General features: G+C 42.0%; 2 protein-coding genes across 2 annotated transcripts in view; one reads left to right on the top strand and one right to left on the bottom strand.

The window, feature by feature from the left end:
• The window catches only part of ABL2 (ABL proto-oncogene 2, non-receptor tyrosine kinase), a 52,309-nt gene extending 38,554 nt beyond the window's left edge, over positions 1-13,755 (top strand). The window contains exons 3-12 of the mRNA XM_018575127.1: positions 2,204-2,374; positions 2,889-3,184; positions 4,930-5,202; positions 7,333-7,417; positions 7,530-7,707; positions 7,872-8,056; positions 9,309-9,461; positions 9,836-9,925; positions 10,254-10,427; positions 12,125-13,755. Of these exons, the coding sequence (XP_018430629.1) occupies positions 2,204-2,374; positions 2,889-3,184; positions 4,930-5,202; positions 7,333-7,417; positions 7,530-7,707; positions 7,872-8,056; positions 9,309-9,461; positions 9,836-9,925; positions 10,254-10,427; positions 12,125-13,638 (3,119 nt within the window). The 3' untranslated portion in view covers positions 13,639-13,755. The remainder of the gene's footprint in view (positions 1-2,203; positions 2,375-2,888; positions 3,185-4,929; positions 5,203-7,332; positions 7,418-7,529; positions 7,708-7,871; positions 8,057-9,308; positions 9,462-9,835; positions 9,926-10,253; positions 10,428-12,124) is intronic.
• The window catches only part of TOR3A (torsin family 3 member A), a 21,575-nt gene continuing 13,611 nt past the window's right edge, over positions 9,325-17,288 (bottom strand). The window contains exon 7 of the mRNA XM_018575331.1: positions 9,325-9,335. The gene's annotated coding sequence lies outside the window, so the exon portion shown is untranslated. The remainder of the gene's footprint in view (positions 9,336-17,288) is intronic.

Here is a 17,288-nt window from a genome sequence, read left to right as displayed (position 1 = left end):
TGTTACACTTTTAGGATCAAAGACCATGTTTTGTGCTTGCCTCGAAGTGGGACAGATCAAACGCTGTTTTGTAATGCAGTTCTCAGCACTGTGAGCATCTTAAATTACCCAACTTTTGATGTGCCTGACTAATCTAATGGTCATGTTTAAAGTGCATCCCTTGCTTTTGTTACTTTCTAGTAAATGTGATATCTGAAAGGTTAGGCGCCTGATATGTACAACGCATACCTGTATTCAAGTGGACCTTTCACCATTTTACTGCTCTTTGTCATTCCCTTCCTGTAATCTCTGTTTTTACGTAATCACTAAGAAGTTGCATGTTTTGTGAACAGTATAGAAGTGATGTACCATTAGCAGCCTGCGATATTCACGTCACAAAATTGTGAGCCTGCATAGATTTTATTTATGTAGGCGCAGTCTCGTGGTACTTTGGTACTTACTGACCTGCAGCCCCATGGGATGGGTGACATATCTAAGGAGGCTTCGCTTGGCTAAAGGTATGTCACTCTTGCCTAGGTGAGGGTTGAGGTAGTGGGAGGGTGGAGGAATAACAAACTATATATAGTTTACAAAACATGGACATTTTTGGTGACTGAGGGGAGAAAGGGTGTGACCGAAAGTGCAGGAAATATCTGTTATACAAGGAAGTATGGAAATGGATCATTCATTTTGTACACATTGTCTTGGGTATGTTTTGGTACAAGGCCGTTGCAAAGTTTAGAGCGTTCTACGCTCGACGAACGCTCTACAAAACGCTTTAAAAATATAAATCCCATTGTATTCAATGGTCTCTTCCCACCTTGGCGTATTTCCGCCCGTCCCTAACGCGCTCCACAACGGCCCACGCCTGAAAAGGTACAGGTACTACTTTGGGCCGTTTTGTAGCGCGTTTCCATTGGGCTACAGCCAAGTAGCCTTCGGAAACGCGCGACTTTTTTACCGCGAATCGCGGTAAAAAAACACGCGACAGACGCGCATCTGCAAATACGCCTAGGTGTGAACGAGACCTTAGGCTGTGTTCACAACTTTTTGTGCCTGAATTTTTCTGTGGTTGGTTTTTATGTGCGCTTTGATGCGTGTTTTTATGCGTTCTGCCAAAAACATGTTATTGTACCAAAAAACACTCTCTTTTTCTCAATGCATGCCAGCACAGCTCACAGATGTGAACAGGCCCCCCAAAGGATGGCAACCCTCTCATTGTACATTAACACGAGTTGGGCAATGTGTGTTAAATCGTACAAGTGTAAATATGACCTTTATCTCCAAAACATCACTTACAACCTGTGATAGCCATTTCATATTTAAAAACAAATCCACATTGACTATGACCTACAAAACTATCAGGTGGACTACTTTCCCACAGTTGTCGATGCCGGTTTGCTCTGCGCACTGGACGCCTGTTTCGTAAATTCAGCATTTCCTATTGGTCGGCTTGGTCATGTGTTGTGAATATATAAACATATAAACTGAGTGGCCAGATTATTATGACCACCCCATCAGTACTTTGTTGGGCCACGAGATGACTCCACGAGATGACTTAGTTGGGGCACGACATGACTCCACGAGATGTTGAAAGGTGATGCGAGGAATCTGACACTGCACTGTTGCCCTTCTGTTGTCTTGTACCAGTCTTGCCACTCTCCGTTCTGCCCTAACATTGACTAGTCGCTGACGGCCACAATTCGCATGTTCAGACCCAGATTTTCGGCTGACAGTCCAGTCTTTAAACACTTTAACAACAGCTGCTCTTGAACATTTAACGAATTCTGCTGTTTGGCTGATACTCGCTCCATGGCTCGCGCCAACAATCATCACACGTTCATAGGCTGTTAAATTGCGTTGTTTACCCATATCTTCAGAAAAAAATCACTTCTACTGTCGTGGTAAACAACCCGCTTCCCTATTTATAATGGTCTGGCCCTCTAGCAACTTCAGCGCAAAATGATAGCTAATTATAGCTAATTTGCCTACAAACGTCAGGTGGTCATAATAATCTGGCCACTGAGTGTATATGAAATGACTGAGCCCTTGTGTTATGTTAGCGTTTGTCACTTCCTTTTATCTCATTATTTAAGGAGTGTTGTGTTTGCTGAGTATTATGCTGTATATGTGAAATTATTTCATACCTGGAAGTTGTAGATAAGATCAAGGGGATCCTTATCAATCCACCCACTTATTATTCTTTTTTTCTTTTTCCACCCAGAAGCTTTGCACCGTCCTTTTGGCAGTGACTCAGAACCTCAATCCCTCAATGATGCCATCCGCTGGAGCTCCAAGGAGAACCTGCTCGGAGCCACAGAAAGTGACCCCAACCTCTTTCTTGCTCTTTATGATTTTGTGGCTAGTGGAGACAATACCCTGAGCATTACTAAAGGTAAAGCCTAAATATTAACAACTATACAGTTTGTGTCAACCATATAACTACGTTTAATGGATGTGTATGTTGTACATAGGTTGTTAAAGAACTGCAGTACTAAATTCATATGTCTGTATACCTAGTATGGGAAGGATGCACCTCTTTCATATGATAAGTCTGTCTTGGATTTCTGGATGGCATATGTGGTTTTAGACGTTTTTTTAATATGCATCTATAAATAACAAAGTGATTTTGTTATTGTGGTAATGCAGTTTTCTCTTTTGGAGGATATACATCTTTGTTCAATTTGGAATGTGTATTGTATTTTTTTTTTTCTATGGGACATATTGTATTTTTAGCTTTTATGAATAATGTGACGATTTGCTGCCAGATGTGGTTTGGTCATTTATATCGAAATGTCCTAATGTGTTCCTTGTGGGATTGTATGTTGTAATTGCACATGGCTTCCAGGAGATGTAGGTTGATCTTTTGAATTTTGTTTTCAATTTTCTTTTGTGCCGTCATCTTTCAGGAGAGAAACTTCGTGTGTTGTGTTACAACCAGAACGGGGAATGGTGCGAAGTGTTATCTAAGAACGGCCAGGGCTGGGTGCCCAGTAATTACATCACTCCTGTGAACAGCCTGGAGAAGCACTCGTGGTACCATGGTCCTGTGTCCCGCAGTGCAGCCGAGTACCTCCTCAGCAGCCTCATTAATGGCAGTTTCTTGGTGCGTGAGAGCGAGAGCAGTCCGGGCCAGCTGTCCATCTCTCTGCGGTACGAGGGTCGAGTCTACCACTACCGTATCAACACTGGCTCTGATGGCAAGGTAGGTGGAAAGGCACTTATGTTTGCATTTTGTTTGTTTGCAAAAGTGAGCAGTCTCTTTTTTTTGGGAATTTTATCGTATTCTGGCTTTCACTCGGGAAATATGCTAGCTAAATACTGATTGTTACTAAAAATATTAGAGGATGGGGGTAAGGAGGTGAGAAATAATGATTAAAGGGTGGATAAGTACTAGAAATATGCACTATAAATATATATATATAAATTATACACTATAAATATGTGGTAGGGGGTTCCTTGTTTAGATATAATATGTGAAAATGTTATATATTTTGAGTAAATACCTGAATAATACACAAAATTAATATGAAACACTAAATATAGAGGTGATATAACAAATAAAGGGAGGACAAGTAACAGAAATATGTAATATATATATATAAAATATACACTATAAATATGTAGTAGGGAGGGGTTTGTTTGTTTTTTGTTTTGTGTTTTTTTTTTGGTATAATACGGGAATAAACACTAAAAATAATATATAAAATTAATTAATACGAAACACTAAATATAGAGGTAGAATGGAGGGGGTGTGATACCACGAATAAAGGGCGGATATGTAACAGAAATATGCAATATATAAAATATACACTATAAATATGTAGTAGGGAGTTTTTTGTTTGTTTTTTACATAATACGGGAGTAAACACCTAAACAATATACAAAATGAATTAATATGAAGCACTAAAGACGGAGGTAGAAAATATCACGATATAAAAGGGGAGGGTGAAGGAAGTTAGATAGGTTATGTGGGATAAAAGGGGAGGGTGAAGGAAGTTAGATAGGTTATGTGGGAAGCCAATCTAAGATTTGGCATATATAATATGAAGACCGTTCAGGGTTGACCATGAAATGTAAATGTTAAAATATGGACTAAATTGCGAAAATAGCAGTGTCTTAAATGTGAGTTGTGTGTATGTATGTGGATGTATAATCATGTTGTTGTAAATTACACTATTAATTATGTGGTTGTAAATTATTCTTGTTGATTGTCGGAAAAAAATTTTGTTTTGAATAAAGAGGATTTAATTAAAAAAAAAATACTGATTGTTATGCACTTTAAGGATCAGCCTATTCAAATTGGTTAAATATCCCTTCTTAGTCCTATATTTAATAGAAATTCAGACTTTTGATCCTTAAAGGCCCAGCTCCACCTACCCGCTGCAGCCATTGCAGAGTGGTGATTCTTCTAAGAAGGCACCCCCACTTGCTGATCCTACATTTGGGTATGGAGGAGTATGTGACCTCATCCCAGGATGCATTGGTAAAGCTTGGGCAGCTAATGACAGCGCCAAAACACTGGCACATGAGAAGGTAAAAGTTAACACTGTGTAAGCTCTAGTACATGCTTACAATAGGGTTAGTACTTTCAGCTCCAATGGAGGAACAGTGTGGATGGAAATGTGGGATCAGTGGGCAGATAGAAACTTTTTTTTTCTTCTCACAAGAGAACCTGTCACTTTGGCCTGAAATGACATAACAGAGTCTCTTTAACTGACCTGTTCTCAGCTAGCCGATTGCTTACAGAGTAAAATGGTGAAAATATTGTGTATGTAGTATTATGTATGTATTTGTATAATGTATTTAGTTATGTGTGGCGAAACCACGCAAGAATATAGTAACATTCCAAGCTCACCGACATGTTTACTAGAGAGATATATTTGCTCTGTCCATGTGGAAAGAGTGGCAGAGTAGAACTAATATTGGCTTTTTGACCCTGTCCTCCAGGTCTATGTCACAGCCGAAAGTCGTTTCAACACACTGGCCGAGTTGGTTCACCATCACTCCACTGTGGCTGATGGCCTTGTCACTATCTTACACTACCCAGCACCTAAGTGCAACAAGCCTACAGTTTACGGAGTCTCCCCCATCCACGACAAGTGGGAGATGGAGCGCACAGACATCACCATGAAGCACAAATTGGGAGGGGGACAGTATGGAGAAGTTTATGTCGGGGTTTGGAAAAAATACAATCTCACCGTCGCTGTGAAAACACTTAAGGTAAGGTAACCAGAACTATGTAAGTCAACATTCAATCTATACGTTACAAAAAGAAAATCAAAATACATGAAGTAAAGCAAAAAAAAAATAGCCCTGGCCTCTTATGTTTCATACCGAGAATAATATATGGGACTTGTAACACCATAGTTGGCTTTGTCATAGCGCCCCCTGTGGTGCAACTTGTGTTATTGCACATACCTGCTTATGTCTTATCTCTTTTGCACTGAAAGATAAAATGAAAATGCTGCAAAGCATAGATATGTACCCTTATTCACTTTATTTTCCAAACAAAATAGATTTTTTTTTAATGTGAAGCATGTTAATATTTTTAAGCAGCATGGCCCATGTAAAGATCAAAAACTTGTAGGAGTAAAAAAAAATGGTAGCCCTTCCTAAAGTGCAATCATGGCAAATAGCTCACGTGGAAGTATCTAGGCAAAAATACAATCATATGGTGACCTTCTGTGCAAGATGCACTGCAACAGCATTCTAGTCTAAAAGACCTCTTGAGTTTTTTATAAAATTCACTAGACTTATTCCATAGCTGAGTGGAACCTAAGTCTTTTGTCATGTGATTTAGTACTCTACAGCCTTCCTCTCAGGCCCAAGTGGCTGTGATCGAGGCTGCAGGGAGGGAGGGGGGTGGTTCCAGAGGGAGGACATAGGTAGGTCTAGGGAATATACTGGCTTTCCATTTATTCAGGCTTAGATTCTGGTCTGTTCACAAGAGGATATCGTCATCTCTAGGAGTTTACCTTCCTGAGCAGTCTGGTTAGATGACGAACACCAAGATGAAAAATGAGTCACACAGCAAGTAGAGTGCATCTTGTGAGCAGGTGGTCTGGGGTGTACCTCTTAAAGGACACCTGTCAAGAGAAAAATATTGTAGCCCCCATTTTTTTTAACATTGCAGGTTTTGGGGTTGTCACCTTTTATACACTTAGTGAATCGGTGACCCAGAGTAAGAGTGTAGTCCATTAAAGCAAACCTGATGTTGTATAAAACTTGCTAAAACTCCACTGGAACCACATAGCAGGCTCTTCTATGTGCTGCACATCACTTCAGCTTTTCTACTAAGCACCACAGGAGCCCTGAATCATAGGACTCTGTGATTTGCAAGTTTTAAGATGCTCCAATGGCCAAGTGCCTATCTTCTACCTCCTGTACTTCACTGTTGTCTCAAAGGACCACCCATCACACTGATGGCCCAGTAATGAGAATCAGGGGACATGGCCTGACTCCACCATGAGAGCTGTTCAAAATGTGCATACCGGAGCGTGCTGACACTATGGGGCTGATTTACTAACCTAAACACACACACCAGGTGTGTGTGATTTTCACACAGCAAAACGTATTTATCAACCAAAAAGTCTCTAAAAGCATATTTCCACTAATGCCATATATGGAAAAATCATGCACATGATGCATATATAATGCTGCTTCACAGTTTAGACAAAAATGGTTAGCTCATGCATTTACATTCCTGCATTTATCAACGCAAGCACCACAACATAGAGCTAATTTACCCAACATCACCTTGGAATTCATTCAGGGCTTTGCACAACACACCTGCTGGGTGTGTACACATTACAAAGGTGTTTAGATTCCACCCATAGATCATGCTGGGAGGGAACACACTGCAGAGGTGTATACACATTCGTGGTGTGTTTATAAGGTTAGTAAATCAACCCCTATGTCTCTTATCTGTTTCCTGATGGGTACCATTAAAATAGCGATTCCATTCTAGGGTATGCCTTACCTTTAAAATGGTGAATTATAGGGCATGTTTTTCTTAAAATATAAGTAGTCACTTTTGATGAGCAACTCATCTGTTGAACATATATGATGAAAATTAGAAATGTACAGTCGATGGCTTTTCATTGAAGTTTTAGTGAAATAAAAAACATTTCTAACAAAGGTGTATGTATCAGTACCTAAAAAGTCCGATACATTTCTTTTAATAATACATCTGATAAATTACGGATGTGGTACGATGGGCCAATACGATTTAAAGTAAAAAATACTACTGGTAATTACTAAATATTAAAGTTCTTGTTCGGGAATATGGAAACCTTGGTCACAGATGAAACACTGATCTGATGCTTTGTATTTGGTTTTCCTTATTTTCAGGAGGACACTATGGAGGTTGAAGAATTTCTAAAGGAGGCAGCAGTGATGAAAGAGATCAAACACCCAAACCTTGTCCAACTCCTAGGTTTGTATACAAAGTTGCCCTAGTTCTTTGTATTGCGTTTGCCCCAGCTTAGTAGTTTTGTTATTTAGCATGCGTTCCCTTCTTTTAGAGTTTTTTCCTTTTATTTTGTCAGGTGTCTGCACACTGGAGCCCCCGTTTTACATTGTCACAGAGTACATGCACTATGGGAACCTGCTGGACTATCTTCGAGAGTGTAACCGAGAGGAAGTAACTGCTGTAGTTCTGCTTTACATGGCCACACAGATCTCCTCTGCCATGGAGTATCTGGAGCGAAAAAACTTCATACACCGGTGAGCTGCATGCAATTTCTCTGCGAGGTACTAATTTAGCTCTTGATTTTTGTAGTCAAGGCAGGGTGATGGTATCTTCAGGCTGCACCTAGAGAGGGTTTTTTTTTCTTACAGTGTGATTTCCTTTTGTGTAAATTTAAATATATCTCTGTTACTTTCTTTAGGGACCTTGCAGCAAGGAACTGTCTTGTGGGTGAGAATCATGTGGTGAAGGTGGCCGATTTTGGACTCTCTCGGCTCATGACAGGTGACACATACACAGCACATGCTGGTGCCAAGTTCCCGATAAAATGGACTGCTCCAGAAAGCCTGGCGTACAACACTTTCTCTATAAAGTCAGATGTCTGGGGTATGAAACAAAGCTTATTAGATCACTTTTCTTAACTCCTTTTTATATGTTCTGATTTTGCTTCCTAATCTAAATAGAAACCGGAAAAAGAAAGTCTATGGAGTACTTTTGAATGCAGTAATGAATTTAAAATTCTGATGTCTGCTAGGCAATGGACAAACGGTTTAAAGAAGTTTCACTTGGTTTTTTGTTTTTTAACGTCTTGTGTCCCCCAGGGAACAAAGTACATGTAGTACGTTGTCCCATTATCTATGTGCTGCTTAAGGCTTGCTGCATAGTTGGACTGGACACCCTCTCCCCACGGCTGTCCGTCCATTCAACTAGCAAAGAGACCAATAATTGAGGCTTAATTAGTGATGCTTGTCTCTAGCTCCATGCACTTGCCCAGGACGACCGTTATCACTAGGAATGCAGGGAAAGAGTGGGCATGTCAACTAATCTATGCTGAGATCATACACAGCAGACCACAGCACAGTCACAGCCAACCAGCTATTCTTGTAAAGAGAGACTAGTGTAGTAGCTGGCTTGTGTTGTTGTGGGCTTATGATTTTGCAAATGATGGCTCTTGTGTACTGCACACAGTCATTTACAACACGGTCTGACAGCTACTACTTTAGTCCCTCTTCCCCAGAATAACTGCCGGCTGGGGGGCAATTCTGGGCTAAGTCTTCCCTTTAAGTTCAAGAAAGCCCTTTCAGTACATGGCAGATAGCAGGAGTGTAAAGCATAAGGGGCGCAGAGCTGCAGAATGAAGAGCTCGAGGTGGCTTCTGCGCTGGCTTTTGCTACCCCCGTAGGAAGGCCCATCATTTGGCCATCTGCCTAGTGTGAACTACAGCATAATAGAATTTGGGTTTTATTTACAAACCATTGCACATGGATGATTCAAGAAGGATTTTCACCTGCACATAGCTCACAGCACAGTATGTCAACTCACGCTTTTTGTCTCCGGTTGCATGCACTATTGCACAGTAAAAATATGTATGCTCTTCAACCTAGATCTTGCCTTGCAGTGCATGGGTGGGGTAAAAGCTTGTCCAAACACTGACAGGGAGAGAATCAAGGTTTGCAGGCTTCTAGCTTCTTCAGAAGGTGTAAAATATCCTAAACATAAATGTATGCTTGTTTTACTGGTTTGAATTTTCCTTCAGGATCAGAATGATCATACTTGAGCTTTTTCTAAAGCTTAACCAGGTGTACTTACTGAATGACTTTTCAACAAAGCCTAATGACTCGTTTCTCTTTTTTTGCAGCATTTGGAGTTCTGCTCTGGGAGATTGCTACCTATGGCATGTCTCCTTACCCTGGCATTGACCTGTCTCAGGTGTATGACTTGCTGGAGAAAGGTTACCGCATGGAGCAGCCAGAGGGCTGTCCTCCAAAGGTCTATGAGTTGATGAGAGCATGTGAGTAACTCCTTTGTATTGTGTCTAGTAAATGTTGGCCTATTTGCCTACGAAATTTGGTTATGTTGAATGAATGTAATTAAACTGTCACCTCAAACACTACTGCTGATTTAGTGAAATTGTCATTTCTATCCTTTCCAAAGTACACAAATTCAGAGGAAATGATAAAGAACCTGAATATAAATTAGTATTTGAAGTAAACATTCCTTTTGTAAAACAACCCCTATGTGTGTAACCGAAGTAGCTGCACTTTAGCGTGTTTTTGGTGTGTGTTTGGCCACTGGCGATTGTGAAGACACCTTTTTATTACATTGCCTGATTTTTATTTTTTCATCTGTATTTTTTACACTTTTTTTCTCTTTGAATCTTTTAAGGCTGGCAGTGGAATCCAGCTGAAAGGCCCTCTTTTGCAGAGACCCACCAGGCGTTTGAGACCATGTTTCATGATTCCAATATCAATGAAGGTAAGGAAATAATACCTATTTGTGTTTTCGCTCGAATACTTTTTGATTATCATTTTTTATCTTGAAAATAAGCTGGAATAGCCAGATGTTTAATCCGACTGCAGAATGTATTTATACTTGATTATAACCAAAGTAAGCATAATTAAGGTACACCAATTTCGTGGAGGCATTAATTTTGTGGGCTAAGCCCTCATTTAAGTGAATAAGCCCCTATGTGTTAGTGTAAGCCTGGTGGCTTTGCATAGGTCCTCGGTGCAGCCAGTGAATATGCTTTTGTCAGGGTCCCACTTACACAAATCAGTTTACGGCACTGTTGATCATATTGCAGAGGTTGCTGAGGAGCTGGGACGCAATGCTGCTGCCTGTACATCTTCATCATGTCAGAGTCGTCTCCCTATGCTACCATCGAAATGTCGCACGTTGAAAAAGAAAGCGGAGAACAAAGAGAACATTGAAGGCACTGGGGATTCATCGGATAACTCAACCTCCAGCACTACAGCAGGTACCTAAGCTGCTAACTTGCTGCACATTTGTTCTGTTAAAATTTGTTCGCTTAAAGGGGAACTTCACCCTCATCTTAAAAATGACAACAATGGCACATTTAGAAATGTTTAGTAATTGGAATCTGCAAACCAATAGATATACAAAATTGCCGGCTTTTTATTCTTTGCATACCTTATTTTTCTTTTCCTCTCCATTCTTCTCATTGTGGCCATTTTTACTAACGGCAGACTAATGCATCTCGCTTTACTTCCTTGAACCCTGGCACATGTGATTGAATAAGTGACAAGTAGGGCTGCAACTAACGATTATTTTCATAATCGATTAGTTGGCTGATTATTTTTTGATGAATCTGATTAAAAAAAAAAAAAAAAGAAAAATTAAATACCATCCTTAATTTAAAATAAAATACACAAATGGAGTGTTACAAACATGAAGTTTACTTCATAATAAAACTGCATGCACAATTTTCTAATAACAGGGGAGGGTGGGCAGCTTAATTTTTTTTTAAACTTTTTTTTTTCTTTCACTATTTTTCTAAATGGTTTTACTTTTATTTTAATATTTATTTATTTTACTTTACCTGTTAGGGGCTTTGGAAAGATATCAGTGGTCTAAACGCATGCTATTTCCCTTTTGCAATAAAAAAACATATTGAGGACACAGAGTCCTCAAGCTCGCTTTCTGCAGCCCCAGCACTCAATGAGCAGGAGGCACTCAGTACAGAGGTTTCCTGTTCATTCATAAGTCAAGGATATAGTATCTGTTTACTATGTCCACAATCATAAATGAACAGGAAGTTATGAAGAACACTTCTTGTTCATTTATAATTGGGGACACAGCAAGTGAATACTATGCCCTCAATTATTTACAAGCATTGTAGTGATCAGTGCAGGTCACTGCAATGTTTGAAAATTACAGGGAACTATCAGAAAATATTTCACATATTTGCTGATCATCCCGCAGCTCTCCTCCCTGCACCGCCCCACTCGGGCTCCCGACAGCTTATCCTCCCCTCTGGGCGCTGTAAGGTGGTCGGCTCTGCAGCAGCAGGCTCCCAGCATGGAAAGCTACAGAGCCAATGCAGCGCCGGGAGTTATGGTGGAGCTCTCCTCACCTCTGGGCATCAGCTGCGGGGGTCTGTGTCGCCTTCCGATCCCCGCTGGGAGCAGCAGGGATCAGAGGAGACAGCTGATGAAACACCGGGGACCCTAGGGGACCCAGACCAACTAATCGATAATGAGACGACGTTTCTCATTCTTAATTATTATCGATTCTTTGGTTTCAGCCCTAGTGACGATGCACATCATCTCAGGGGAAATAAATCCCTTTCCTTGAGATCTTGAAATATTTTGCAGATTACATATGAGATTTCCCAGCAATGCACTGTGATGTAGCCTTCCCCATGATGCAAAGCTTAGGCAAGGGCTGGATCACTAATGCCCAAGATTACCAGGAAGTGAAAAAAACAGTATTAAAAAGAAAAATAGGTTCATTTAACTAATGAATGTAAGATGATTTCATATCGGCATGCTGAACTGCACGCTGATGTGATTTATAGTGAAAGGGGGTAAAGGTCCACTTTAAGTAAAGAGGTTGCGGTGCTTTAAAGTTTTAGAGAGGGAAGGATAGCCATGGTGTATCAAATCACCCATAATTAATATTCAGTTCCTTAAATTTAAATGGTTTTCTTTCTAGGAGTTCTTCGGGGATCTCCTGTAGCCACTGGTTCTCCTGCCCTTCCCCGCAAACAGAGGGACAAATCTCCAAGCAGCTTATTGGGTGATCCTAAAGAGACAACGTTTACACGTGATCGGAAGGGTGGCTTCTTCAGTTCTTTCATGAAGAAGAAAAGTGCTCCACAGCCTCCAAAACGCAGCAGCTCCTTTCGTGAAATGGAGAACCAGCCCCATAAAAGGCCAGAACTGACTGGTGAGCTGTCTGCTTTTCCACACCTTGACGGCATTGATACTCCTGCTTCTCCGGGCTCTCAGAAAAGCTACGGAGGAGTATCCCAACGCAGTTTTGCAGAAGACTCTGTAGCTGGGGTTGGTGGTGGCTGGACTGGAATATCTGGGTTCTTTACTCCGCGTCTCATCAAAAAGACATTTGGGTTGCGGACAGGAAAATCAGGGAGCAGTGAGGACCAGTCCAAACCTTTTCCGAGGTCCAATTCCACATCTTCCATGAGTCCTGTTATTTCTGAGCAGGACAGAATGTCCATGACCCTGCCCAGAAACTGCCACCGGACTAAGGTCCAGCTGGACCATGCTGCTTCAGTATCTTCTCAATCAGATGAGAACCAACAGGAGCTTCCAAGAACTACACTGGGCATAGCACCTCCTCAGCCAAATCGGGACAAGGTAAAACCTAAAATGCTTCCGCGGACCGGAGGCAATGAACGAAATGGTGGTTTACGAACAGGTGCAGATGAGAGGTCATCACCCAGCAAACAATCTGTCGCTGTTGCTTCCTGTTTTCCTACAGCTGCCCACAACCACAAAGTGCCAGTTCTCATCTCTCCGTCCCCGAGGAATGCATCTACAGATAGCCAGCTGGTTGGAATGGATTCTTTAGGTCACACCTTTAAATTGCTTCAGGAACATGTCACGCCAGCTGGCTGTGAGAAGGATCGGCCTTCTCATCGCCGTCTCAAGCCAAAATGCGCACCCCCTCCTCCACCAAATCTGAGGTTCCTCCAGCAGCCATCAGCTGACAACTCAACCCTCTCCGCATCTGCACAGCCTGTCCCTGAACGGGCATCCAAGCCAGCCCGACCCATGCTGCCACCGCCACCTCCAGTCGCTCAAGGTGGAAAGCTCTCTAATGGAGCAGCTGGAAGTGGCAGGGGCGCCCTGCGGAAGCCCAAACAACCTGCAGAGAAGGTACCTGCAGAAAAAATAAGCAAAGAGGCCCTGTTGCAATGTGCTGGAATGCTGTCCACTGCTCTAACACAGCCCCAACCCAACAGCCAACTAGTGGACACCGGCCACCAGCTTCTGGACTACTGCACTGGATATGTGGACTCTATCCCCCAAACACGGAACAAATTTGCCTTCCGTGAGGCAATCAGCCGCTTAGAGGTCAGCGTGCAGGAACTGCAGGTGTCTTCCGCAGGGGGCGCAGCAGCGGCTGCTTCTCATGGTTCGAACCCTGTACTTAATAACTTACTGTCCTGTGTACAGGAGATCAGTGATGTAGTGCAGAGGTAGCTAATCATGGATCTGCTGACATATTCAGGAGGCATTTCTTACTGATCACCCCAAACACCATCAAATAACCAGCTCTGTTGGGATGCAGTGGCCGGTGCGTGACAGTTATATTTAGCATTGGAGGAGCCAGCGAAAGGGTTAGACCTCTCTGCTTGTAAAGGAAAACAAGTTGCTGGGAAATGTAACCAAACAGGTCTAGTCCAGTAGAACAAGCTTTTAAAAGACATCACAATCATATTTTACTCATTTCTTGTCATTTTTGCTTTACTTTTTGTTCTTTTACATCTCAGGTTTAAATGGTATTCTAGAAAGGAGATTTCAGTTCTCCATCCTAACTGGGTCCAAAAATAAAGTGAGCGAAGAGTGGCTTTTTTTTTTTTTAAGCTGATGTGGCAAGACAGTCATCTACTTTCATTACGTACTACAGTCTTGCTGCTGTTTTGGGTGCGGTAGGAAAGATTATATTCTTTTTATGTTATGAAGGAGCTCCTGGGCATGGTGAAGGCAGAAAATCCGAAATAGGCCAGGCTCAAGTTAATTTGATCATTTTAGTGTCTTGTACCACCTTTATTAGAGTAGCAGTTAGCATTGGGCTTTACTACATGTAGATGGTGCTGTTGGCTTTTATGGTGGGAGTGGGCCACTACAACAGCCCATACAGTGACTCTCTGTAATATTCATAGCCATCTAAATACACAGTGGAGTCAGCCATAGGGATGTCGGCTGTAATGAGTCTAGGGTGGCTGCTGGGCTTGCTTAAAATTGTCCTGTTGCTGGTAGGCTGTGGATTTCGTAGCTCACTGCCAGTACACTAGGAGCATTACTAATGTGTATGTACAAGGGTGTATTATGTGCAGCTGTTCTGTTTTTGAGCCAAGCTCATTGTACCCTATTCGGCCCGGTTTAACAAAATGCAGCCACCCAAAAGTCTTGCAAAATCCAATAATTCAGTGTTTGGCAGGTTTTTCCATCTTTCCTCAGAAAGAAAGTTGCAGTTTGCTGTTCATTAGTGAAATGGACCCATTTTTGCATCTGATTAACACAACAAATGATCTGGTTTGTATGGGCCTAGCGAATAAGCTTCCTGCCATATTTCATGCATGGCTTTGTATTGTCATTTTTATAGGATAGGTATGAGTCTTAATGCCTAGCAGAAAGCAGTGGCCTGTTCTTATGCCACAGTGACCGTTTTATTGCCCCACTGTGTATGCAGTTTGCACCGTGCAGGTGCGTCCGATCTAGAGGGATGGCACAGTTATGCTTCCCAATGCATCACTTGTGCTTGGCCGTATTACAAGTCTAATCCTAGCGCTCGCATAGGAGGGAAACATACAGTAGCTTTGCTGGCCCTATAGGTTACCTACACAGTGGGGACGTAAGATTTTTGGGAGGTGGAGGGCTTCAATCCAAAATTTGCACTAGGCCCTTACCTTTTTAGCTTCACCACTGGATAGTCTGCAGATTCTTTCATGCGTGATCTATCAATTCATCACACTCGAGGGACATCACAGAGACGTGATAGAGTTGCCTCTATTAGTAATTGTACAAATGTTTTGTCATTTAGTTCAGCCCAGTGATTAGCTGCATCTACTGCAGGTGAACGCCACACCTTAGTAACACTAAAACACTGCCTCTGGGTAGTTTTAATGGCTTTACCATATATCTGTTTATGTGATGTCGGACAACGTATTAGGGTAAAAAGTGCCCTTGCTCACTTGATGTTGAAATTTCATGTCACTGTCCCCACAAGTCATTGGCATCCCAGCATGCTGCTGTGGTTAGGCTATGCATTCTCTGTCCCACAATGCAGTGTGACTGCTTTTCACCAACGTTGTGCAGTACACATGTGAATTGGAACACTTGAACACATTCACAAAGACACTGGCAAATGCCACTCAACTGATTAGCTGTTAGTGTTTTTTTTCTTCTTCAAGATTTTGTATAGAGAATGTTATATTTAACCTCACTTGGGACTTGCTTTCTCTTTCATAAACATATTCTGCAGATTATTCTTCAAAGTTTTATGGTCATGGTTATAATGTCTGTAAAGTACAGATGAGGAGTACAGTGCTCTTTCTGGGCAGTACTGGAATATGGGCATAACTGGAGCCTTTGACTGAGAGATCGTGTTTGAAGGGAACCTGTCACAATGGCTGTTACCTGTCACAGCTGAAGCTCTCCTGTCCAGCACTGGAGTCTGCCATTAACAGATTACTGAAAGCATTGCTTCTTCCAGTGCTGGGCACATTTCTGTGGCATCATGCACAGTGACAGACAGGTGCCCTTGGAGCCCTTTTGAGGGTCAGGCGGTGGGGCCTCCAGCACTGAATGGGAATCTCAGCTGTGGCAGATTTCCTCTGCTCTGATTAGCCATAGATATCAGCATTGTGCGTCTCTGGCTGTCTGCACTCAAGTGCTGCTTGCAAAAATAATGGGTGCATTCATTCACTGACTTGTTAATTGCATGTATTACACTATTGTGATCACTTGCATTGGCTTTAAAATATGGGCTTTATTTATCAAGATGTATTGCATAAGAACCCGTCTGTATTGCCCCACAGTAAATCGATATTCATTGATAGGTGCTGTAGGTGCTTGTAAGCCTGTCATAATGGAAATATGGGGCTGCAATGGCTGGACCTCTTTCTAACCCTTTGGCTTCAGGACTTTGAGTCGCTGACTCAGAACAAGTATGCAGAGACTTCTGACTTTTGTCTGATTTTCCATGTATGCGTGTTAGGAAAGCATTGAAGCCTGAGGGTCATAACAACAGCCAGGCAATTGGCATTTCCAGAAGGAAGGGTCGACTGTGGCAGCCCTTGTATTTTTCTAGTAGGTTTGCTTACAAGTTGAATTTTAAAGGGTCGATCCATCTAAAAATAACTGGCACATATCACATACTGGCTTTTTTTCTTCTTCACCCCCCTTTCCATTGCTGAGTTCTCACCACTACAGTTCTTCCAAGGGAGGGAGTCTCTTGCTGCATTTTTGTAGTTGGCTCATTGGACCCAGGACTGAATTTTAATGTTTGCAGGAGCTGGGTGGACCTGGGACTTGGTTTCAGGGATATCAAGGCTTTACACCTCAGAAGACATGAGACTCCGGTGGCTTATTCAATCTGGTGGTTTCTACCAAATGTTGGTATCAATCCTGGCCCTTTATATCCTACCAAACACCTGAAACCTTGACCCAAGCTGAACACCACCTTATACCAGAGCGGGTAGTATACATACAAAGATTGGACTTGGAGAATGCACCTTTTATTTAGAACACTTTACTTTAATGTGGACTGTACCAGAGACCCATTTCCCCTCCTCACACTACATATCTCCATAAACAAATGGCACCTAATATTTAGGGGACCTGAATGTAATGCTACAGGCTATTGGAAATAACGGTGCTGCATTTTGTAATGCACATATTACATATCTGTGTGCTATACCTGCTGTACCCGCACTACTTTCTGCATGAGCAGTTGAGAACCTTTTCCACTCGCATCATCCTGTTCAGCTAAATATATTTTTAAAAAACCCAGGGGTAAGGAAGTCTCTGTTCTGCCCACAACGACCAGTCCGGTGTTGAATCCTGCTGCTAGAAACATCAGCCGCCCCCCCCCCCCCGCTATTCTTTTTACTGGTTCTTTGTGCCGG

Source organism: Nanorana parkeri, unplaced genomic scaffold (assembly GCF_000935625.1).
Source record: "Nanorana parkeri isolate BGI_ZX_2015 unplaced genomic scaffold, ASM93562v1 scaffold52, whole genome shotgun sequence".
NCBI lineage: Eukaryota > Metazoa > Chordata > Amphibia > Anura > Dicroglossidae > Nanorana > Nanorana parkeri.
This window is presented reverse-complemented; position numbering and strand designations above follow the sequence as displayed.